At 36.6% G+C, this 27,150-nt stretch overlaps 1 protein-coding gene across 2 annotated transcripts; it reads right to left on the bottom strand.

Annotated features, from left to right (window-relative positions):
* Positions 1–1,675: 1,675 nt before the first annotated feature.
* LOC123560708 (protein Spindly-like) lies at positions 1,676–25,451 on the bottom strand. Of its 2 annotated transcripts, none has more exons than XM_053553145.1 (12): positions 25,375–25,451; positions 16,190–16,271; positions 15,241–15,333; positions 11,336–11,512; positions 9,446–9,640; positions 8,760–8,909; positions 7,916–8,014; positions 6,586–6,696; positions 5,269–5,412; positions 4,808–4,899; positions 3,580–3,764; positions 1,676–2,560 (listed from the first exon to the last, which is right to left on the bottom strand). In XM_053553145.1, exons 2-12 carry the CDS (start codon positions 16,259–16,261, stop codon positions 2,148–2,150), a joined length of 1,731 nt encoding a protein of 576 aa, XP_053409120.1. In that variant the 5' UTR covers positions 16,262–16,271; positions 25,375–25,451; the 3' UTR covers positions 1,676–2,147. The 2 variants fall into 2 exon arrangements, with proteins under 2 accessions (XP_053409120.1, XP_045208809.2); XM_045352874.2 differs by having other exon boundaries at positions 4,808–4,902.
* Positions 25,452–27,150: the final 1,699 nt, after the last annotated feature.

Consider the following 27,150-nt stretch of genomic DNA (forward strand, 5'->3'; position numbering starts at 1 on the left):
CCAAGTTGGATAACTAGCCAAATCGGTCCAGGCATTTTGGAGTTACGGCCCTTGAATTATCAAAAAATCGGCCGTTTTACTCTTGTCCGCTCTCTAAGTCAAACATTTCTCATCCAGTCTTCACCAAACTTGAAGAAAATGTGTTTGGCCATAAGACCTCGGCCAAGTTCGATAACTAGCCAAATCGGTCCAGGCATTTTGGAGTTACGGCCCTTGAATTATCAAAAAATCGGCCGTTTTACTCTTGTCCGCTCTCTAAGTCAAACATTTCTCATCCAGTCTTCACCAAACTTGAAGAAAATGTGTTTGGCCATAAGACCTTACCCAAATTCGATAACTAGCCAAATCCGCCCAGGCACTTCTGATTTATGGCCCTTGAATTACTGATTGGATCCACTCGTCTAAAACATCTAGAGAAACTAACGTTTTTCATAAGGGCAGTTGTGGGAGACATGCGCTTTTCTCAAAAGCATCTCTAGTTTCAATTTACAAAGTATCTTTTTGCTTCCAGATTCTTGCGAGTTGCGAGAATTTTCATTTGCTTTTATACACACTGAAAACGGCGTACTAACAAATCCCTGTAGCAGGGAATAGGCGATGTTCTGAAAAGTTGTCTGCTCTCAAACTTGAATGGTTCTTATCTAGTGTTCACCAAATTTTGTCACATTTAAGGGATTTTTTTTTCAGTTGAAAAAGTAAGTTTGTGGACTTAAGGTCGAAACATCTTTTGATTATTGAACTGAAACCATTTTCAGTCTTAGTCACTGACCTTGACCTACTGACCCCCTTAACAACAGATGTCATGTACTAACTACAGGCAATCATCCTATTTAGTCGGATGACTTTAGGCCAAAGCATTCTTTAGTTAAAAGCAGAAACAATTTTCTCTATCAAAATTAATAAGTGTGGCCTTTACCTTTGACCTGCTGACCCCAAAAACAATAAATCTACTGTTCAGAAGCAATTATCCTATTAAGTCTTGCAACTGTAGGCCAAATCATTCTTCAGTAATTGCTCAGAAACAAGATTTCCTGCTTGAACACTTCTTGACATTAAGCTTTGACACCGAAACTATAGGGGTAATCTACTTACCAAAGACAATCATCCTATGAAATCTGACAACTCGTGAAAATAAACAGGCAATACATATTAACTTTATACATGATTTGCTAACAAAAAACCACAGAGTTCTACATTTTCTCTGCTTTGGACCAGTCTTGTATCCACCCTTGCCTTAAAGGTGGTAAATCAGATCCTGGTCAAGCATTGGATTTGTTAAAAACTTAAGCTTTGATCACCGAGTGCATGGTTGATCTTCATTGGAGGTATTTTTGAACTTTGGTTTTCCTATCCAGGTTGCCCAACCAAGACACTTATTTTAGCATAACTTTAATATACTTTGCCTATGGAATGATACAACTATAAGAACTGTTGTATTTTATCTGTCAAAGATTTGCATTGATAATTTTATTAGAAATGTGTTTGTAAGTTATCATTACCTTCCTTTAGCCTATCTTGGATGTGCAACCTAGACAGATTGGAATTAACTGAATTCGGAAGCTACATGCTGTTTTAAAACTTGCTGTCTGGTTCAAATTGTTGAAATATTGAAATATCTATCAAATGCAAAGGCAGAAACACAGAAATTATTCAGAAATCAAAACAAAGTCAAAAGTCCACTTTTTAAAATACTTTTATATTAAAGGGGGGTGATTACAATATTTCATAAAAAGTAATAAATTATAATGGGTCCTTTTATTCCTTAAAAATATCTCATAGAAAATACAAAAACTGTAAAATGTCCTAAAATGCTACTTGTGGTTGACCATCTTTAAAACTACAAAATGTCAGCTCTATTGACACTAGGTAACTCTGCTCCATCTACAACTGCTAGCAATAGTGTATCAGTTTCTTTCATTTATTTTTTCCCAAATAGTATTTTACAACACATTTAACCAAATTTGATATCTTCCCTAAAATCTGGAAAAAATCCTGTTTATTCAAGGAAAACTGTAGAACAATTTTTAATAAAATTTGATTTCATCCTCTGACTAAAGTGAGAAAAAGCTGTCTAAATGCTTTGCTTTCAAGACTAACAAGTGCTTTCTCAACTGAAAAATAAGAAAAGGTAAAACTGGCAAATGTTTTTATTGACTTTTACATTCATTTACATCCATTGTGGGTTTAACATTAGATATATGTTTGACTGTAGTGAGTTTTCGGCCTTTCTGTTTAATATCAGGTTCGTTTTCAGATCCTCTGTCCTGGTCACTTTCTCTCTCTATCGTGTGTTCTGTCACATCGTCTGAAATAGACACCGATTTTTTTTTAATGTACTTAGAAAATGTACATTTTTCTGGTTCGGTTAATGTTTTCTGAATATTGTTCACTTTTTCTACCAATGGTTGTGAATTTTCTCCACTAGTTTTTTGTACACTTTGTGACTGGTTAATGGCTGTGTCATTCAAAGTAGTTTCTGTGATGTTCACTTCATCCTGGTCATCCAGGGGTATTTTTTCAGTCCTTTTTACAACCAAGACTCCAGACTTCTTCACTGAATCTGAAAATAAAAAAACATGAATAATACTTATGTAACCACTATTCATAGTTTCCACTAATTATAAATACAGGAGTTCCCTCAGGACAGCAATGCTTGACTATTAAAAAGCCTGGTCACTTAAAAAAGGTAAAATAATAAATACATAAACAAATACAAAAGAGGGCAACAGTTTTGAGTCATATAGAACGTTCTCCTCTTATAATGCTATTGAAATGAGACAACTGATTACATCAAAATCCTGCTAAGCTGAAAAAGGGGCATAACTTGGTAAAAGTGCAAAATAGAGCTACACAAATTGCATGTCAGATCATCAAAGTGACCAAATGCGTGAACTTTCAATCCATTCCCACTGGTACTTACTTTAACCCTTACCCTGCTAAATTTCTAGAATGAACTTGTCCATCTTTCAATTTGGACAGTACCATTAACTGTTAAAAGAGGTGCTTATCAAAAAGATACTGACTGAACTGAAGAGCGAACAGTGCTGATCATGATCTACACTGGTCACAAAGACAGAATCAGTTGTGTCCAGCATGATAAGGGTTAGACACTATCAAGTGGCTACCATAAGACTGATGTAAATCCAAGGATAATTTTATCAGCATTTTAGGCAGACAGTTTGCTCATCTGTGGGTGCTGACTCTGCATAATTATTTTTGTGTACAAAAAAGGGGGAAATTTGACATTTTAGCTCCATCTGTGACCTTGATCTTGGCTTACCAACCTGGTTCATGTGCTCTTCCCATTGTCTCATCCCTAATTACCTATACCTTTTAAGTCAATACCTTAAATGGTTACTAAGTTATGCTCTGGACATGAAATATGACATACAGACAGATGGACAGATGCATGAGCCATCACATAATACAACCATTTTTTTTTAAAAACAGGCATATAAAGGAAAGAAAGAAAAGGAAGTATGTCTGTTCATTTTTTTTTCTGACAAAACAAGATTGTTGTACCCAGCTGAAAGCCCACTTGCAGCATTTCTCAACTAAGAACCATTTTTAATCTTATACCTGGGTCATATTTTAGCCTTAATTCTTCCAGCTTGACTGATAGTTTCATGTTATGGCTGCGTAACCTGTCCTTTTCTGCTTCAAGCTGTACAATTTTGGCATCTTGACTGGACGTTCGACTTTTCTGGTCTAACAAGAGTAGATTTTTGTGGTTCAGCTCCTGCTTGGTCTTCTGTAACTCTTGCCTGAAATGGAATGTACTTTTAACCATGTCATCCTTTCAACTGCATTTTCCCTGAAATATGAAACATATCTATTTCATTTGGACTTTCTTGCTGTTGTTTTTTAAGTCAGACAAACAACGTAGGTAATGTTTGATGTAAAGGAATACCCAAAAGTGCCTCTCTGATGAATTATTTAACGCACTGTCAAGGACCTAGACAGAAAAAGCAATCTTCTGTTAGCCAGTTAGATAGCTTCTTGACAGGAAACAATTCAACCCATGACAAGTCTTGTACTGGAAGTTGAGATATGAAGTCAGTGACCTTGACAAATCCATAACACAATGTGCCTATCTTTAACCACAGAACTGTGTCATATGTACCTGTTTGAAGTACATCAGTAAGTTGTTTACATCTGCAACTAGAGCTATCACTGAAGCTGATTAATACCCAATACAAGATTTGATACAGAGAAATGTTAAAACTCTGCAGGAAGTCTTCATGCTAGTTGTCTCAAAAATTTTCCTGTGGGTTAGATCTAGATGGGATACAAAATAAAACTACCTGACCTTTGATCGCAAACTGTGACCTTGACCTTGGATCAAGTGACCAGATCTGTTTATCTAGTCATATTATAGTAGTGAACATTTAAGTGTAGTTATTTCAACATCAGTTAAACAGTTTTGCATAGCTGCCACAAGCCAACTGACAGATGCACACAACTGCAGTATATACATAATACCTTTTTTTATCATTTTTGTTGGGTTTAGAGCCATACCAAAACAATTTAATAGGTCAAATGGCGACCTCCAGTTTTTGATGGTGGATGAAGACCCCTGGTGCCCCTCAGGGGATCATGCCATCACGGGCAGGCATGACCAATTGACTTTCAATCAGCCAGCTGATAGCTTCCTCACATGAAGAATTCTACATTCCAAGTAGGGTTTCAAATCTACATCACATAAGGGCAAGTGATCTGAAGTGAGCGACCTTGACCACCTGACCACAGAGACCCCTTACTTTGTATCTGTAATAAAACACTATTTGTAGATACAGAGAATACTCACTCTTTGCCTTTTATAACAGTAACAAGATACTCTTTGTAATCTTGGTCTTCAGTGTCTGTGTTACTCAAGCCTGAAACTAGCTTCATCTCCGTCTGCTGTGATATAAATACAAGTAACAGTAGATAATTTCAACTTGTGCTAGCAATCTATAGCATTTCAACATGCCTTAATGCAAAATAAAGACCAAATTCTGCCTGTCAATATTTCTACTACAGAGTCACTATCTTTATTCAGTTTATGACCAGATTTCTCTGTCATAGTTGGTTGAAATTTGTCCGGCAGCTATTATAACACATATATCTAAAGCACTATTCTAGCTGCCTCTAGAAACTAATACCTTAATCGTAAAGCATTTACCATCTTTGATTACTTTTTACCTTTTGCATATTTACCCCTTTAAACATTATGTTTTACTGAAACAACATGACTTTTGTACAGGTTAATATCCATTACATACACACCTGTTTATCAAGCAGTTGTGATTTTTCCTCCATTAATGTCTTCAATTCATTTCTTGCTTGGGCAAGCTTTGACTCTAGGTTAGTCACATACTCGCTGTCCACTCTGCCAGAGCTCATCTGTAGCAATAACTGTGATATCTGTCTCTGAAAATAAATAGTACATTAATTAACAAAACTACTGCCAAGCAACAGAAATCACCTACTGGAATGGGCATTAGTTATTTGTTGCCATAGGAACACATTTTTATATTGAAATTTAATTGAAGAACCTATATATTCTCCAAACAACCTCCCATACTTGAGCAAGGTTTAATGAAAACAACACTTGTGCTCTGGAGGTTAACAAAGAATATATCTCTTTGTATATTTTATGAATAAAGGCTGGACAGACAGACAAACAAATGGACAGATTAAGTGACAAAATAACCTGACCTATTTTCTATATACTGCTTTCTATCTATGTTCCATGTTTGATCAGATAATTTCTGGAACTTTTACAGTTATGACAGGGTCCACAGTCGGTGACTTACAGATTTGTGGATAGACAAATGGAGAAAATAAAATATGGTGCATGTTCTCTACATTGTCCACTACTTATATACCAAATTTTATGGGGGAAAAATCCCTTGTACTTTTTAAGGAATCACAGAATCCACTTTTTTGACACATTTTTGTTACTATCTTTTGCTATAGCAACAAAAAAGATGTGAATATTCTCCATACTGCCATCTACCAATTTTGCAGGGTCCCACTTATGTGATGGACAGACTATATGAAAACCTTGTTTGCTCTGGAATAAACAATTGTAGCAATACCGGAAACTGAGATATCTGTGGCTGAAATGATTTTACATAAGGGAACCCTAGAACTGTTTTTTTTTTCACAAAAGTTTACATTATAAAACAAGAGTGACAAACTATCAGAATATACCTCTGTCACATAAATTAATTTTGGCTTTTAAAAAAACTCTACTGAGCAGATTAGTTGTTAGACTGTTTATCAGAGTTGGCCAAGATATTATGCCAATAAATATTCTAAGATTGGTGAATATCAGATAAGTGCTCGAGTTATTAAGCAGAAACTAAATTTTTGCAATTTTATATAATTGAAGGGTCATTACTCCAGAGGGACTTGAAAGATCCAGCTGGTTATCAAACCTGGCTGAGATATTATTCCAATAAACAATGTGACCAAACTGTAGCAATAGAAGATATCCTAACAGAATGATCAAGTAATATACACAATAGTATCTTCATGTGTAGTGATTATCAACATATTTGTCTACTACTGCAATGTGGATTTATACATTGCACTTACTTTGTACTTGTTGTTTTGTTGTTTCTCGACACTGTATTTCTCTTGAAGTGTCTGATTTGCCACAGTTAGTGCAATCAGTTTGCTCTCTGCCTCTACACGGCGATCATCCAGCTGTAAAAATGATAAAACTGTTGTTGTTATAAGCACTTTGTGACAAGACAAAGTTTTCACTATATACCATACTCCTAAAGTGACCATCCTCTCTCTTCACCATGTTTTTTTTTTTTACGAATCAGAATAATTTGAATAACTCTGGTAGATAGTAACAAAAGAAACACTTCTTCTCATTTTTTAAAATCAGACTGTTCAGGAGATCTCCTTTGAAATTTGTTTTTTTATGTCTGTACCTTTTCAACAAATCAAAATAATTTAAAGACTCTTGGTAGATGGTCATCAAAACAATTTTTTTGGAAATTATCTTGAAATCTAGCAGCAGTTTCTGACAGGAAGATTTTGTTAAAGTTTATAAAGAGAAAAGTGACCATGCCAACAACATCCCTCGACTAAGTTTATTAGGGAATCAGAATAATTTAAACGATCGTGGTACAGCATTTCTGTGAAATTATTTTGAAATGCTGCAATCAGTTTCTGTAAAGAAGATGTCTAAAAAGTTTGTCTTTTCTGGCAACCTGAGTTCTACACAGAATGGATTTCTTTCAATAATACTGAAAGGGGACTATCCAAAGAACATACATGCCAAGTTTCATCAGCTTCCACCATATGGTTTTAGTGAAGAATGGTCGATGGCGATCGGCAGACAGTGAGTGATCACATAAGCACACCTTGTGCACATTTTGACCTTGCGAGCTAAATAATAATCCCCAATTAACTGAAAATGTCTCTAAAATGGAAATTTGTCACTACTTATACTAAACTACAACAAATGACCAAGTGTCCAAAATTCCTCTATATGGCAAAATTACTGGTTAGAATCTCAAAATTTAATCTTACAGATTTATAATTTGTTCACAAAGTATGTATAATTTATTAAACTCATAACTTTTATACCTAGTGTCGGAAATCCACCCTGAATTATTTTGACTAATTTTTCATATTACTACAAACCTGCCTGTAACGACTCCTGACTTAAATGATGTTTTGCATTCATCTTCTCTACAGCTTGCAAGTCAGCATTTTATCAGACAGGTGGTTTTAACTTAAGATATCAGGTGACTGTTATGTAGCAGATTAATTTACCTCTGAGAATACAGAGTTGCCTTAGATACAAAGTGACTGTATAACTGGCTGTAACTGTGTGAGATAAATTCACCTCTGAGATAACAGAATTACCTCAGATACTAGGTGACTGTTATGTAGCAAATAAACTTACCTCTGAGAAAAGTGAGTTGCCTTTTTTCCTGTGAGAGCTAGTCTCCATTCGAAGAGCATCTAACTGGCAGTTCAAATCCAGTTTCTCCATTCTCACTTGCTGAAATATTGATCCTGTAATTATTTACTGTTACAGGCAGGGCTACCAGCTTTCCATACAAATACAAGAAGAATTATGGAAATTTTCATCAGAAAATACACAAAGATTTTGATATGAAATAAAAAACAGGCTAGCATAGTTTTACAGAATACGAAGATCACTGAACTGACTTTTAATGATTTTTCTTAGCTTACTGCAGTTTATGTAGCTTTCAGAGTCTTGGGCATTACACTATTATATAGCAATGTCACTATGAATGATGCCTTTGTTAGGATTTGACCAATCTCTATGTACTTCATTGAAGGAAAGTTAAGAAAAAAAACAACAAAAACACACCTGTCAATTTTCCTAGTTGCCTTAATATACCAAAGTACATGAAATTACTCAAAATACTGGGAAGTATAGAAGGTACACAGACATATAGCAATCTCTTGAAAAAAAAACCAGATTATATAAAATTAAGTATTAACACGTTGTCATGAAATATTTGAAACACTAGGTATGCAGGGGCTGCAAAATCAATTGTCCGACTTGTTCAACTTGTCCGAGATCCCATATCGACAAGCAGAATATCACCTTATTTTACAACATATTAATTATACCAACAAGTAGACAACAGCTCAAAAATCAGATTTTGTTGCTGTTGATATGACGAACACACACAAATCACTTTGCGTGCACCTGAATTTATACTGACAAATTTTAGAGAACAAATCTGGTAACTTAGAGATAATATTGTGATTACCTCCAGCATATTATTCACAGAGGTGAACTGACATTTGATGTCTTCTAACTCCTCATCACGTGCAACAAGTCTCCCTCGCAGATTCTCTATTTCTGACACAGTGGCATTTAACTCAGACTTCTTCTCTATCAGTTGGGACTTCAAACTTGTCTAGAACAGAAACAGTTAACATGTGCTATCAGAAGTTCTTTACCTTTTTCTTGATTCAAACCTCACATAAAAAGGAAAGAGTGTCTAGGTAAGTCTTCACCATATTCAAGAATTGCAAGAATTGTTAAATCATACAAACTGGAAATTTTAGTGCCAGTGGATCAGTCCAAATAAGGGAAAAAGTTATATCTAATCCAATTTTTATGTACAAACAGCAAAAAAAGATCCATCTTGGCATCGATGGATTTACTAAACTGGGGTATCCACCAATTTTCAACAGTCTTTTAACAACACCTGTACAAGGTATGAGTTCACACTAAAATTAATCACCTGTCTGCAAATGACTTGACAAAATCCCCAGTAACCATATATTATCTTACCTGCCAAGAAATCTATATCTGAATTTTAACTGTTAACAGTACAGGCAGAAGTTGTTTTTTCTACCTAGATGAATATTAACATATGTGTAACACAGCTTAAACTAAACTACATTATCCATAACATAGATTTTGAACCAAATACAAAGTCTCACTTACAACGTCCAGCTGAAGATTTTCCACTTCCTCTTGCAGAATACTGACTTCCTCTGATGTACCAAATGTCCTTGACCCAATGTCAGCCTCAGTTTGATTCAGCCTCTCTTTGAGTAAATCTTCTGTTTCAGACATCCTCTGCCTCAACTGGGATTCCACAACAGCTGCTTGATCCAAGTCTGCACGTAGTTCATCAATCTGTACAAACAAAGTATTTTAGTTAAGTTCACATTTTTGTTCTAGCAGGAAGTTGCATGCTGTTTTACTTTTTTCTCAAGGTAAATTGGACAGGGTTGCCACTTAGCTGAGAAAATGAAATTCCCTGACTTTTTCCTGACTTTTCCCTGACTAAACCATACTTTTCACTGACCAATACCACCATATTTTTTTCGGCCTCCTCCTCCCCTACAGCCGTCCAATCCACCCTTTTATATTTATTTTGTTTCAGGCAGGGTTTCAAAGCCTTTCAGTCTTCAAAATTCCTAAGTTAACATAACAAACGAAATTGATTCAAACACATTTAAATTATGTTTATATAAAATTACACCAAAATGTGTTTGGAAATACTTATAAATACTGCTTGAAGACTGCTATAGCCACTGAACATTTAAAACATTGACTCTGAATTTCATTTTTCCCTGACTTTTCTAAAATTTCATTTTTCACTGACCATTATCAAGATTTCCCTGACAATTCACTGACCTTGAAAAAAACCTTTTTGCCCTGACTTTTCAAGGTAAGTGGCAACCCTGTTTGAGTTTTCAAAATTTTTGGATACAGTTAGGAAATACAGCAAATTAAAAAGGTGAGATATACCTTTTAATTGCTAGGCAGACTGACTTGAAAATTTAAAATATCTTGCATGATGATATGAAAATCATAATTCATAATACTGTCTAAAAAAGAACAAAATTATGTCAATTCTAACAGAACTTAGCATATCCAGCCTAGTCATGTAAGAAAGCTATCAAACTAGCTAGGGAAGGTTGGTGGTTTAATCCTGATACTGGCTCATGTATGAAATGCCTGGAAGGGCAGTCTGTGGTCTTCCTGAACCATTAAAAGCTGAAAGTATATCAGCTAAATTTTTTACACAACCATATAAAAAGAACAAGGACTAAACAAAAAGAAAACAAGCAAATAAATATCCAGCAAAGGAATGGGGTAGGTGGGATAGAGTACAAAACTTCACATGTTAATAATAAATACTGAAGGAAAATAAAAAATGAAAAAAAAAAAAAAATTGTTGGGGTGGTGCGGGGACTGGGTGGAGGAGCAAGGTGGGGGGAGGGTACAACTTTGCATGTTGATAAGTATTCATGGAAGGTTTAAGGTTTAAAAAAAAAAGAAAAAATGAAAAAAAAAATTGTGGGGGAGGGGTGTGACCAGGGCAGAGAGGGTGACCGGGTGTGGGTACAAAACTTCACATGTTGATGAATGTTCATGGGAAAAAAATGAAAGAAGTTTAATGGAATTCTAACAATTGGTCAGTTTATTATGTACAAATATGTGCATTTTTCAACAATTAAAGGGCAATAACTCTCAAGTTGCTAAAGAGATCCTGACGAAATTCTGTGTGCACTACTGCATTATGGTGATCTAAATTCAAATTCCATAGTTCTAGGTCAAATATGTCACAAGTTATGAAGCAGAAATTGCCATATTTATAGTACCCTAGAAATCACTAAAGGCCATAACTCTGGTGTTACTTGGGCAATCTGACTGAAACTGGACAGGTCGCATTTCCCTATAATGGTGAACATGTATATGAAGTTTTATCAAATTTTCCAGAACACATCTTAAATATGCCACGGACCAACGGATGGACTGACGGACCGACAGAAGGACGGACAATCAACACCAAAACTACATCAATGTATAACAGAATTTTACTTGTCTTGTAAGCCTGTTAACTTCCTGCTGTTTTTCAGACTCCAGTGTTTCTTGTAGATTGCTGTTTCTGTCAGCTAACTGTTGCTTTAGATGGGATATTTCTTCATTATACCACGCCTCCATGCTATTCTTCTGTTCCAGCTTCACCTGAATTGTGTGTCTCTCCTGCTCTATTAACTAAAATACACAGACAATATTACATTTAAAAAAAGTACATTTGTAAACCAAAGTCAAGTACATTGTTTTGTTATATCATAATAACAATCTTTTGTATTTCTTTTCAACTGCTCAATACAAACAAGATTTTATCAGAATGCACAATGTTCCTCGGCTATGTATTTATTGATAGAAACTTTCTTGTTAGCAAAATGCAACTTTACCTGCCCTGCCAGGATAAAGTTTGGGTACAGCACACGAGTTGGAGTCAGGATGAAAGTTTGGATAGAGAACACAATAATTATACTAATAATAAAGACTTTATTTTAAAAGGCAATGCATTCAGGAAAAACCTGATCTTCCAAGCGAGTCTCTTCATATTATTTACAACAAAAGAAATATTAATTCGAAATCAAATCTACCAGCTGCAGCCAATACTAGAGTTTACCAGCTTGAGCCAGAATCAAAGTTTGGATAGTGTTCACCAGTTGGAGCCACGATGAAAGTTCGGAAACAGAGTACATCAGCTGGAGCCATGCTAAAAGCTTGAATAGAGTACACCAGCTGTAGCCAACAGAGCTTACCAACTTGATCTAGGATGAAAGTTTGAACAGAGTGCACCAGCTGAAGCCAGGATGAAAGTTTGGGAAGCTTATTTTGTTGGGTTTAATGTTGCACCGACACAATTATAGGTCATAAGGCAACTTTCCAGCTTTGATAGTGGAGGAAGACCCCAGGTGTCCCTCCATGCATTATTTCATCACCAGCGGGCACCGACCTTTCGTAAGCCAGCTGGATAGCTTCCTCACATTAAGAATTCAATGCCCTGAGTGAGGCTCGAACCCACTTCGGTTAGGGGCAAGTGATTTGAAGTCAGCGACCTTAACCACTCAGCCATGGAGGCCCCTAAAGTTTGGAAGAGTTCACCAGTTAGAGCCAAGATGAAGGTTTAGAGTACACCAGCTGGAGTCAGGATGATTTGGGAATAGTTCACCAGTTGCAGCCAGGATGAAGGTTTAGATAAAGTACACAAGCTGGAGCCAGGATGAAAGTTTAGATAAAGTACATCAGTTACAGCCAGGATGAAAGTTTGGCTGGAGTCCACCAACTGGAGCCAGGATAAAAGTTTGAAGTACACCAGCTAGAGCCAGGATGAAAGTTTAGATAAAGTAAACCAGTTGCAGCCAGGATGAAAGTTTAGATTAAGTACACCAGCTGGAGCCAGGATTAAATGTACCAGTTGCAGCCAGGATGAAAGTTTAGATTAAGTACACCAGCTGGAGCCAGGATGAAACTAGAAATTGCTTTTGTTAAAAAGCGCATGTCTCCCCCAATGCAAAGTCCTATAGGCAAGAAGTCAATAGGGGTCAGGAGCGAAAGTCAAAGAGACACTGATGGTTGGCTGCAATAAGGATCATCTACTTGGCATGTCCAGTCATCCCGCTAAATTTCAACACTCTTAGCCTAGTGGTTCTCAAGTCACTGTTCAGGCTCCTGTGACCTTGACCTTTGATCAAGTGACCTCAAAATAAATAGGGGTCATCTACTCTGCATGTCCAATCATTCTATTAAGTTTCAACATTCTAGGTCAAGAGGTTCTCAAGTTATTTTCCAGAAATGATTTTACATGGCCAGGCCCCTGTGACCTTGACCTTTAATAGGCTGACCCCAAAATCAATAGGGGTCATCTACTCTGCATGTTCAATCATCCTATGAAGTTTCAACATTCTGGGTCAAGTAGTTCTCAAGTTATTGATCAGATATTGTTTTCCATGTTCAGGCTCCTGAGACCTTGACCTTTACAGAGTGACCCCAAAATCCATAGGGGTCATCTACTCTGCTTGTTCAATCATCCTATGAAGTTTCAACATTCTGGATCAAGAGGTTCTCAAGTAATTGATCGGAACTGGTTATCAATGTTCAGGCCACTGTGACCTTGACCTTTAACGGAGTGACCCCAAAAACAATAGGGGTCATTTACTCTGCATGAACAATCATCCTATGAAGTTTCAACATTCTGGGTCGAGAGGTTCTCAAGTTATTGATTGGAAACGGTTTTCCATGTTCAGGCCCCTGTGACCTTGACCTTTAACAGAGTGACCCCAAAATCATTAGGGGTCATCTACTCTGCATGACCAATCATCCTATTAAGTTTCAACACTCTGGGTCAAGTGGTACTCAAGTTATTGATCGGAAATGGTTTTCAATGTTCAGGCCCCTGTGACCTTGACCTTTAACGGAGTGACCCCAAAATCAACAGGGGTCATCTACTTTGTATGTACAATCATCCTATGAAGTTTCAACATTCTGGGTCAAGTGGTTCTCTAGTTATTGACCGGAAATGGTTTTCAATGTTCAGGCCCCTGTGACCTTGACCTTTGACGGAGTGACCCCAAAATCAATAGGGTCACCTACTCTGCATGACCAATCATCCTATGAAGTTTCAACATTCTGGGTCAAGTGGTTCTCTAGTTGTTGATCGGAAATGGTTTTCAATGTTCAGGCACCTGTGACCTCGACCTTTGACCCCAAAATCAATATGAGTCATCTACTCTTCATGACCAATCATCCTATGAAGTTTCAACATGCTGGGTCAAGTGGTTCTCTAGTTATTGATCGGAAATGGTTTTCAATGTTCAGGCTCCTGTGACCTTGACCTTTGATGGAGTGACCCCAAAATCAATAGGGGTCATCTACTCTTCATGATCAATCATCCTATGAAGTTTCAACATTCTGGGTCAAGTGGTTCTCTAGTTATTGATCGGAAATGGTATTCAATGTTCAGGCCCCTGTGACCTTGACCTTTGACGGAGTGACCCCAAAATCAATGAAGTTTGAAGGTTCTAGGTCAAATGGTTCTCCAGTTATTGCTCGGAAATGAAGTGTGACGTACGGATGGACAGGGCAAAAACAATATGTCTCCCCCAGAGGAGGGGAGACATAATAAGTGTACCAGCTGCAGCCAGGATGAAAATTTAGTGTACCAGCTGGAGCCAGGATGAAAGTTTCAATGGAGTCCACCAGATGGAGCAAGGATGAGTTTGGAAAGAATGCCCCAGCATGTACCAGTTGCAGCCAGGATGAAAGTTTAGATTAAGTACACCAGCTGGAGCCAGGATGAAATAAGTGTACCAGCTGGAGCCAGGATGAAAATTTAGTGTACCAGCTGAAGCCAGGATGAAAGTTTTGATGGAGTCCACCAGATGAACCAAGGATGAGTTTGGAAAGAATACCCCAGCTGGAGCCAGGATGAAATTAGAGTCCACCAGCTGGAGCCAGGATGAAAGCTTGGACAGTCCACCAGCTGGAGTCAGGATGACAGTTTGGATAGAGTCCACCAGCTGGAGTCAGGATGAAAGTTTGGATAGAGTCCACCAGCTGGAGTCAGGATGACAGTTTGGATAGAGTCCACCAGCTGGAGTCAGGATGACAGTTTGGATAGAGTCCACCAGCTGGAGCCAGGATGACAGTTTGGATAGAGTCCACCAGCTGGAGCCAGAATGACAGTTTGGATAGAGTCCACCAGCTGGAGTCAGAATGACAGTTTGGATAAAGAACATCAGCTGGAGCCAGGATGACAGTTTGGATAGTGTACACCAGCTGGAGCCAGGATGACAGTTTGGTGTCCACAAGCTGGAGCTAGGATGACAGTTTGGATAGAGTACACCAGCTGGAGTCAAGAAAACAGTTCAAGGGCTATAGCAATCATTTACTATTTACCAAAATGCACAAACATTTAACAAAAATACCTCCACTTTCTTGTCAGCAGACTTCCTGATTTCATCCATTTTTGTTTTTAATTCTTCATTTTCATCCAGGAGCATCTTCCCTAACTCTGCTGCCTGAAAACAAACAAAGAGATTCTTGTATGTAACAGTTTCCAGTATTTTTGCCAAAGCTGGAAAATTCTGCCTTACATCCCTGACATAAGATGACAGTTGTGCTGTATATGACAGAAAAACAAAATACATTTATGAAGTAGATTTGTAAGATTGATCACGAGTGAACACCAGAAGCAATATTTTTAGCAGAACGTGCCGGCGATATGCACAAGGGTTGGTACTGATCACTCCTATGACGTTTCGTCGAAATCCAGCCGGCAGTTTGACTTGTGAAAGCCAGACAAGATTTTTCTATTTTTAGCTCTGGTGGCCATTTTGTGCAGCGAAGCAGAATGTGTCGGCGATATATGCACAACAAGGCTTGGTACTGATCACTCCTGTGAAGTTTCCTCGAAATCCAGCCAGCAGTTTGACCTGTGAAAGCCCGACAAGATTTTTCTATCTTTTAGCTCTTGCGGCCATTTTGTGCAGCTAAGCGGAATGTGCCGGCGAAATGCACAACTAGGCTTGGTACTGATCACTCCTTTGAAGTCTCATTGAAATCCAGTCAGCAGTTTGACCTGTGAAAGCCAGACAAGACTTCTATTTTTTAGCTCTTGCGGCCATTTTGTGCAGCGAAGCGGAATGTGCCAGCAAAATGCACAACTAGGCTTGGTACTGATCACTCCTTTGAAGTTTCGTCAAAATCTGGCCAGCAGTTTGACCTGTGAAAGCTTGACAAGCTGGATGCGGATGGACGGACGACAAAGGCAAAAACAATATGTCTCCCCCACTGGGGGAGACATAATTACACAACAAAGTGTTAAAAATTAAACACCAAAACCTTACCCTTGGTGTATACACTTTCAATATTTACCTTGTACAGTTTTTGTTGCTGATCCTTCAACTCCTCTTCTAAAGATTTTACTCTGTCTGATTTGTCATCCATCTTGAGTAACCTAAAAAATATATTCTTCTTTATAAAATCTAGAATATGAGTAATATAACTATATATTAAAAGGTCCTATGAATGCCAAAAATTTGAAAACTTTACTTTCAAACTACCTTTGTTGTTTTACAAATGGAAGTGTCTAGCCGTTTGGTAACCGTAAGCCTAAACTGCATTCTAGCCGTCCGATTACCAGACGGCTAGCAAATCCTTAGGGGATTTTCTAGCCGTCCGGTAATTGATTTCTTAATGAATAAGTAATGATTTTATATAGTTTTAACTGTTATTTACTTAAGATTATCAATACTTATTTGTAAACAAAATATTGTGTGATTACATACCAAAGAATATTTTTCATTATCTAGAATTGATTACTGATTTTTCAGTCGATAAAACGAATGAGATCGTGTTTGTATGCATATCCGTTGATATTCTATTTTTAGAAATGATAAAACATTGATCATGTTATTTTGTAAAAACTTTTTACTAAAAAGTGATTTTTTAAAGGCCTAAACTTTAATTCTTAAGACACAAATTTATAAAAAATTTTTTTTGATAAATTGAAAGCTTATAAAAAAACAAGCAATTCATTAATTAATGTTTACTATTATTTCGAAATAAAATGGATTGATTATGAACGTTTAACTACTGTTGTTTTTTTTTCTAAAAGTTGCCGCTACTGAAATTAAATGTCATTTAAAACAGTTATTCATTAAAAAAAATATACTAATATATAAAATTGTAAGTATTTCAAAACTGTTTTAACTTTGAAAAACAAGTGAAAAAGTTGTTCAAATAAAAAAATTCCGATCCCATAAAAACATTATTTTGCCCCCTCCCACCCCCCATTAAAATTGATGAACTGATTTTAATGAGTGACATCACAGCGATCTCGCCATTATTGATTTCGGCAAACTTTTATCAGCTGAATAATGCAGTGATTTATTCGAGTCGATTAAAAGTAAATGTTTAGTATGTATTCACACAAAATTTTGTTTGCAGATAAGTATCGACATCTTTAGTAAATAACAGGTATCATTACTTATTCATGAGGAAATCTATTACCGGACAGCTAGAAAATCTCCTGAAGATTTTCTAGCCGTCCGGTATCAGGACGGCTGGAACGCAATGTTGGCAAAAAGCTGCTCAATATGAGTATTGACCGGGCCGGCGGTCAATACTGGTTAAAACCGGTCAATACTGGTCAATTCAATACTATGGTTACTCTTGGGTGGTCAATACTGGTTTATTCAACACTTTTACATAATGCACATTCACAGATTAGTACAGGCTGTAATAGTAATGTAAAAATGATAAAGCAGTTTGAATAATATAAAATTTTGTTCATTAAAAAGTATAGTGGTCAATACTGGTCGATTTAATTTTGGTCCTTCGCCATGTGTCCTGGTCAGGCTCAATTTTGGACAATATACTTAGACTGGTCAGTGGTCAATACTAGTTTATTCATTGCTTTTATCTTCTTACAGTAGCCTTTATTTTAAATTAATTAAAGATTTTATTACTATAAATTACACTCACTGAAATGGACAGTACTGGTCAATTCAAATTTTGGTCCTATGCAATATCCCTGATCAATACATATAGTGGTCAATACAGGTCAGTTGAATGCTTTGCAGGTCTTTTTTCCCCTATAACTCTACATCCGGTAAAAGGAGGTAATCCCAATTCAAAAAAAAATGTTTTTTTTCCCAAAGTTGAATTTACATTCCCAAATGATTATACCTTTTAGGGTTTTTGCTGTTTTAAGATAGTTTTGCTAATTTGTATGTATAGTTAGGTAAATTATAATACTGTTGAACAATTACGAAAATGCAATTCATTAAAGTTATAATACTGGCCAGATAAGATTACATAGCGAAAGTAATAGGAAGGTCATTTTTCTACAGCAACGCATAAAACATCCGTTCACGAATAGATTCCACCGACGGAGACGGATATAAAAAATATTACTTTTGGTTTCAGTGACACAACCGCCATCATTCGGATACGTCCGTGACTACACTAAAGGAAGTGGCTAATCGTACAGTCCCGTATGAATAGTGAAATAAACCGCAGGTGGTTATTCGTACGGCAGTTTTGTATTACATTGTACTGAAGTCATTCAACTGATACGTTTTCAACCGATAATTTTATGTCTGCATGCAATATTGTTGTCATCGTATGACACATATGCAGTAAGTGTGAATAATAAATATGTCATAGATCTATAGAAGTTCACATCATCGTTTGAATATCATGTAATATGCTTACTTTTTCTTTCATATTTTGGTTGATAAGACTGGAACTTATTATTGACAATAAATAGTCCTCTCTCTCTCTCCCTCCCCACCCCCCACTGAAAACTAGAGACGCTGCTAAATGTCTGAGCGTCACACTAAGTAAATACATTTATTTCATTTTGTCAGAATATGTTGATAACATCACATCAAAAGCAAAGAATTCACTCAGATTCATCAGAAGGGGAAAAGAACAAATGCAAAAAAAAACAACAAAAAAGCGAAAAAAAAAAAACGAAAAAAAAAACAAAAAAACAGCAAAGTAAAAGAAACAGCTTACAACACAATGTCCGCCCACAGCTTAAACACTGCTCCACTATAAAAATGAGACTAACATTTACATGTCTTCACTTGGAACCGGCAGTGTTCCACAAGACTGGAGGACAGCTATGGTTGTACCTGTATACATGAAGGGCCCACGAAGCAAATCCAGCAATCACAAACCTATTCTCTTACTTGCAATTGCTTCCAACTGATGGGGCATGTTTTAGTATCAAATATTATTAATCATCTAGATCATCCAACATGGCTTCCGCCAAGAATTTTTGATTACCTTGAAGCTAGTAATGGACTTTATCAAATTGTTTGACAAAGTCGATCACAATCGTCTGGTCTACAAGCTATTTCAGTTAGGTATATATAGAAAAACATCCATGTGGATTAAATATTTCCTTTAAATACAATACAAACACAAAAGGTCTTCAATCAGATATACCACATTTGGTATCAAGGGTACCATAAGGGAATGTCCTTAGGCCTTGCCTTTTCTTAACATGCCAGGTTCACTTATAATCACCGTAAGACTTGTTGTTGATGATACAGTAGTTTATCTCACTATAAATATCATGCATGATTGTGAGACTCTCTAGCAGTACCTCCATAAGTTAGAGCTTTGGAAAAAGACCTGGTCAAAGGAGTTGAATTCCGATAATGCGAAGTGATTAGCCTAGGGTATATAAAAAGAAATACAAAAACATTGCTTTTCGCTATAAGTTACATATCCATGAATTTAAAACTACAAAAATGCTTAATATTTAGGCAAACCAGCAGTGTTAGATCACAAAAAAAACAAAAAACAAGACCCTAAAATACATGACAAGAAATGATCAAACAAATGATAAATGTACAAATTTAAGAAACTCCGTATAAAACATGTTCAACCATAATTGGAATATTGCTCAACTGTTTGGCATTCAACAGTCTCTAACATATGGAACTGAAAGAGTACGAAAGGCTGCCGCCAGATATGTTCAAATCACGTATGTCTGTAGATGAAGCATCACAGAAATGTTAACTGTACTGGCAAATGTTAGAAAGAAGGAGAAATTTCACATCCTTACATCCCTGATTCTTTTATATAAAATCCGTCATTCCATTGTATTTTTTTTGTAGATCACCAGTACCGGCTAGACTCTCACGACCTTCACTTTTATATTCCCTCCTCTCGCACCCATTATCACAAGAACTCAGTTTTTTTTCCCAAGAACCATTATACTCTGAAACAACCTACCACATTATGTTAAATTTAGTGCTACTCTTAATGAGTTCAGGAGTGGCCTAGATTACTGTTCAAACCTGAAATATCTGTTTTATCATCTTTTAACCTGTAACTTGTAATATAATAATGCTGATTTTAATATTGCACACTAACTTGTGTTTTCAATGACAGTCGCCTCCCAGTCACAGTCAGTCACTGACAATGGAGACTATCTAGTTCTGGCTAACATAACTTAACTGACACTGTTTTTATTTTCTGATGGTCGCATTCATTTAGTTATGGCGAAACCCCATTTGTTTAACTAACCAGTATCAAACCACAACATCTCGCACAGTCTCTCGTGAGAAACTCATGATGTCATGCAACAGTTCAGAGCATGTGGTTATTCTTGAAAATCAGTATCAAAATTTTACCTATTTATGAATTTAATTTAATCATATAAAATCTATAAAACAACATACAATTTCTCAGAAAATGTCAATAAACTAGAGCTACTTTTGAGAAAAGCGCATGTCTCCCGCAACTGCCTAATCATCTAAACACTAAGTCAGTGTTTTTATACTGTTTAGTCACAACAAATATACCTTTGAAGAGTAAAATGCCTGATTTTCAGTAATTCAAGGGCCATAATTCTGAAGTGCCTATGCCAATTTTGCTAGTTATCGAACCTGGGAGAGGAATTATGGTCATACACATTTTGTTTAAGTTTGGTGAAGATCGGATAAAAAATGTTTGACTTGGAGTGCGGACAAGATGAATGGTTTTTGGTGCATGTTTGAGAATGAAGACTTCAGCATTTTTATGAGTCTAGGTGATTCATTAGTTATTGTCAAGGGCCATAATTCCGAAGTGTCTTAACGGATTTGGCTAGTTATCGAACTTGGCCAAGGTCTTATTTGCAAACACATTTTGTTCGAGTTTGGTGAAGATCGGATACGAAATGTTTGACTTAAGAGTGCAGACAAGATGAATGGTTTTTGGTGCATGTTTGAGAATGAAGACTTGAGCATTTTTATGCATCTAGGTGATTCATAAATTATTGTCAAGGGCCATAATTCCAAAGTGTTTTGGCTGATTTAGCTAGTTATCGAACTTGGCTGAGGTCTTATGGTCAAACACATTTTGTTCAAGTTTGGTGAAAATCGGATGAGAAATGTTCGACTTACTGTGCGGACAAGATGAATGGTTTTTGGTGCATGTTTGAGAATGAAGTCTTCAGCATATTTATGCATCTAGGTGATTCATAAATTATTGTCAAGGGCCATAATTCCGAAGTGTCTTGGCCGATTTAGCTAGTTATCGAACTTGGTTGAGGTCTTATGGTCAAACACATTTTGTTTAAGTTTGGTGAAAATCGGATGAGAAATGTTCGACTTAGAGTGCGGACAAGCTTTGTGACAGACAGACACACAGACAGACTGGAGTAAATCAATATGTCTCCCACACCACTGTGTGGTGGGAGACATAACAACGATTCTCTACAGCCTGTTGGTTTTTCAAAATGAAGAGTACCCTGATCAGGAGACAACAACAATGACGGACAAAATATTGTAGACAGGGGTACCAATCTGAAACTTTTGTTCAAACTATGTTGCATGGATTATTTATGCCAGATCAAAAGGAAAATTGATTAGAAATGTTGTATAGTAAAAGGCGAGTACATTGCATCTGATAAAATTATAGCGTGACAGACTCTGGAACGATTCCTGGTTAGGTGTCAGTACGGGATTCATTTTATCTCAGAGATCCGTAACAGCAAATTATATAAACATCTCTGAGCTGAACTTTTAGCTAGGGACTACTGTGCATATGTAGACAAATTGATTGTGAAACGTACCGGACCGTAATACGAGCCACGCTAAATGATTGTTCGTACGGGACCGTACAAAGAGCCACGCTAATCTATTTTAAGAAACAAAACAACAACATGTCTAGCACATTCGTATCTCATTTTCTGGTAAACTGCCTTTCCTTTTAATTAACAACAGGCTTAATTTTATAACATTAATGCATTGTTTCTAGAAATTGCATCGAAGAGCAAAATATTTGTAAATTTCTGCATTTACAGGCCTTTTTTTATGCTGAATTTAGGGCCGAAATTCGGCCCCATTCCCCAATCTAAAAATTATACCTTTTTCCCCACCTTGGCCAAAAATTCCAAATGCAAAAAAATAAATGAAATTAGTTTTGATTTTCAGTCCTGATTTTAACAACTTTTCAGCAAATATATTCCTCCAAACAATGATTTCGCGACGTAAATTTCCCCTCCAAAAGGGACCTGGTACCCTTCCCCAAATTTACAAAAAAAGGGCTGGTTTATCTGCCGTCTTTACACAAAATCCTATCATGGCCGATCAGCCATTGTTGTTTTCGACGTATTTAAATTTTTGTCACGTGACACTGTCTTCTTTGGTTTATGGAATTCGGCGAAGCCTGGCGAGTGAATTAGTGACCAGCTGGTCATTAAATATTTCATGGTTTTATATCCATTCGTATCTCAACAATATTTGGCCATCCAAGTCTAACTAGCGGGCGAATTTGTTCATTAGACTGTTTTCTACAAATCTACAAAGGTTAAAATTTGCTTTATTTTAACGGTGATTTTTAACAGTATTATAACTTTAATATTTCACACAAAAACACATTTATGTAGATTTTTGGTAATTTGCAAATTGTCCCAATTAAGACAATTTCCGAGAGTATTTTCCCAATTCCACTGGTGTCGGTGGCATTCCCAAATTGATGAAAAAAGGCCTGCTTTGATTGCATAACTTGTTTTTGTTTTTTTAAATAAAGTTACCATGTTCAAGCATCTCAATAATACAGTGGGATCATTGATCATGACAGCTAATTAGTGACTAAATAGACAGGCCTGCAACATATAATCTATTGTATATTGGAAGACATGGTGTCAATTTGGCAATGTGACAACTGCTATCAAAACACTATTAAACCACTTCCATGAAAGGGTCCAGGTGTTCACAGCAATTTTTCATTAAATTATTTATACCAGATTATTTATACCAGTAAAATTATTAGATTTATGACTTGTGTCAATCAAACACTGTTACAGTTTAATAAATACTTTCTACAAATGAAGTTCAGTTAAATTAGAAGTTTTTCCACTTATTGTGACATTTCTGTAGAAAAATAATATATCTTTGTAATCTAATCTAACAGAAAATGTATAATGACCAGTATCAATCAGTATTGACCACTCGACCACTTCTGACCAATTTGGGAGTATTGATTGGATTCCTTTAACTAAATAATAATGCTCTTAAACAGTCATTATTTAACCGGGGGCGGTTTTAACCACCCAACATTGCTGGAATGCAGGTTAGGCGCCCAGTTACCGGATGGCTAGACACTTCCTTTACACTCAGTTGTAAGGTAAGAAGTGCAGAGTGTGTACCTGTTTTTCAATTTAAGGTATAAAGTTTGCTGGAATCATGATTTTTTAACATACATATTTGAAAGCCGTAAACGTTTTGTTTAAATATGATACAATGCTTCTGCTTAAAAATGTCATCTTTATTTCGTCCTATTAACCTTTGACTTCTAAGTCTGACCTTGACCTTGCAATGTAGTCCAAATAATAGGACGTTTCAGGTCAGCGTAATAACTTTTGACTGTCACTGTCCTGTCCAAACTTATTCTGCATATTTCTGTTAGGAAATCCCCAACAGAAATCCGTTGCGAACATTTTCCGGTACATGTACAAACTATTTGTAATTATTTCATCTCTGATAATGAATTTATGTTGCCATTAAAGCATAAACTTACCTTGCTGACATTTTATGAATGTATATTTTGTGTTTTGTTTCTGCAATTTATTTAGTGTTATTGGCAGTCTGATGTGTACTGAAACTGTGTCTGGGTAGATATCTCCTTACACCTGTCACTTCATATTTTCGAAGATTTAAGTCTCTAATTTAAAATTATGAGTTATATTGAACTCATTTGCAGTTTCTACATGAATATTAATGTCTAATTTATGAGAGCAAGTAAGTCTGACTCTGACAAGTATATTATGACTTTTTTGGATTTTTTAATGTCTTTGTTTTCCTAACAGTAAAATGCTGATACAGGTAAGGCTTAGAGGGATGGCAACTAAAAAATTTCAGATCATAAAATAAAATTAAAGTCCTAATAAGTCAAATGAGTAAGGCTACTTGCAATGTAGCCTTATTCATTTGGCTTATCGGGATGTCTTATATGGCCCCTAAGGCCATAAATTCAAATAAACTTACATGTATTGAAAGGGGATTCAATTCCTCATTGATTTATGCGTAAAAATTATCAAATATCCAAAATTACGAAATTTCTGGTGATTTAAGCGTATGTATGTACTGTTCAAGATTAATGTTTACCGTGTCTACATGCCAATATGTGCAAGCGATAAAATTAATAGGGGATGAAAATCCCCGAGACGGTAACGTCCGTATATAGTTATTCGTTTTTGTTGTTTGCATATACTGAGGCAATTTTTTCGATGTTTTCCGGTTCCGGTTTATGTACAAAACGCTGACTGGTTGTCTGCAAGAACATCCGAGCACCTCGAATCAGTCACATAAATTCGTAAACCGCGCCAACATGATTCTTTTTACTTCTTTTATGTAATGAAAACTGTACATGCAATTGAAAAACACTTTTAAAACAGTAAGGAAGTGTAAAGGCTGTCAAGTTTCTGCGTGGAGTGCAAACAAAAACAATAAAATCCTAAAGCCAGCACCAGAACGCGGTGCATGACGTCACCATCGCGGCTTCCCGTAAATTTTGCAAAGTATGATATTCGCTATAAGAGGTATGATGACACTAAATGTAAACTGATTAGCGTGAAGTTTTATTTCTTTTGAGTGTTGAACATTTCTTGGTAAGTAGATATATAAAAGATAAATCCCCATGCTAGGCAGTGTCTTAATTCATATTAACTTTACATGACTGTGTACTGTGTTTTATCCTCCATTTTTTTTGTCCTTCAAAGTTTTGACGTTTAGACCGCCAGTCACAAATATAAAACAATCTGAATGTCAAATTATTTTGTCTAGCCCAAGACACATCGTTTTAGTAGATATTAGTTCACCAAAACTGGTCCATCAACGATATTATCGGTAATTTTCAAAGCAAAAAAGAACGATGGATGAAAGATTGATTGAGGGGGACAAAATTTTGGCAACAAAACGTTAAATTGTTAAGTTATGGTAGCGAGAACTATCGATTTCGTCACGCAACACTTCAGTGAGTGGTTGATTTAGGTTCGAAATATTACTGTAGATTTGATAAACATGGAAATTATATCAACATTTATGCTTTACCTGAAAAATAAACCTTTTTCACAGTTAAATTATGTTCAAATTTTCCGCTTTCAAAGGGACGTAACTTTGCATTCATGATAATATCAATTTGTGAGAATTGCTTTACTTTTAATAAAAACTGTCTCATTAACGTTCTGTACTGTACTCAACTTACTACCTGGGCAATTCGGACACATAAACAGCCGCTTTAATAATATTATATCAAATGCAAAGAGCTTAATAATGAAATTAAAATACAGGCTTGTTAGAAAAGGCCAAAAGTAAAAATGAAAAGCCACACTGAAACCGAACAAGAGGCGCCAACCGTTTCTACCAAATAAGGGCATCTTCTTCTTCTTCTTCTATAGTATTGGCTAACGTTCAATAATGATACATTATGGCCATGCGTGGAGGGTTAGAGAAAGTAAAAGACTGTCAGGTTTCCTAGGCTACTCAATCCATCCAGTGCTTCCTAACAGTTGTGATAAAAAACTTTAAACCTTAATTCCATTAACTGCGAATACCGGTATATCCTACCTACCTACCTACCCATCTACCTACCTATCTGCCGTAGACGTTTTTGGCGCGCTCTATCTATCTATCTGCCATAGACGTTTTAGCACGTCAAAATCAAAAAGAGAAAGAATAAAGTGATAAAAATTTAGAGTGGAAGAAACTAAAAATAACTTTGGTGATATAAAGAGGTTAAAACTTGAGTTTGCAGGATAACTAGGGCGAGACATGTTCAAGGCTGCAAACTGCAGCACTGAACTGCTCTAGGGTAGGGAGGTGGGCAACACTGGGGGGAAGTTGGTTCCTATGGTACACTGTTCTCGGAAAATAAGAAAATTTGTAATAGTCAGTGGTTGCAGTAATTAACCTATAACTTAGGGAAATGGCCATAGCGGACACAACGGGTCATTGGGGTCAGGTAATCTACGATTGGGATAGCAACCAGATCATGATGAATCTTATAGAAGAGTGATAACTTAGAATCTATACGCCTTAAATCCAGTCGACGAAGGTTAAGGGAGTGTAGCATATCTGTTACACTGGAAGTACCGCCGCAGTCGGTCTTGATCCAACGGGCGGCTCTCCTTTGGACGCTTTCAATTTGGTCAATTTGAGTTTGGGTGTGGGGCGACCATACCTCGGAAGCATATTCGAGCTGGGGTCGGACTAGAGTCTGGTAACCAATGGTCTTAATGGGTTGGGATTTGACCTTAATGTTTCTTTGTAAGAACCCTAGGGTTTGGTTAGCTTTCTTGGTTGACCTGTTTATGTGATTGTCCCATGATAAGTCATTTGAGATATCCACGCCTAGGTATTTAGCTGAGCTGACTGATTGAAGTTGGACTCCATGTAGGTAATACTGGGTAGGGATAGGATGTTTCCTTTTAGTGGTGTGGATCACTTGACACTTGGAGGGGTTGAACTCCATATCCCACTCCAACTCCCACTTTTCTAGAAGTTTTAGGTCATAGTGACAGATTGGTCTGCAGATGACGGAGTTAGATATATTGCTGTGTCATCTGCAAACAGACGGACTTTGGAACTGACGTTTTGTGGGAGGTCATTTATGTAAGCTAGGAAGAGCAGAGGACCAAGTACAGACCCCTGTGGGACACCTGATGATACTGGGATGGCATCAGGAGTAGTGCCATTTAGGACTACTGATTGGATCCTATTATCTAAGAAGCCTTTAACCCATCTTAGTGTGTTACCTCTGACTCCATATTCATGCATTTTTAGAAGGACTTTCTCATGGATAACCTTGTCGAAAGCCTTACTAAAATC

The sequence above is a fragment of the Mercenaria mercenaria genome, chromosome 10 (assembly GCF_021730395.1).
Source record: "Mercenaria mercenaria strain notata chromosome 10, MADL_Memer_1, whole genome shotgun sequence".
Taxonomy (NCBI): domain Eukaryota; kingdom Metazoa; phylum Mollusca; class Bivalvia; order Venerida; family Veneridae; genus Mercenaria; species Mercenaria mercenaria.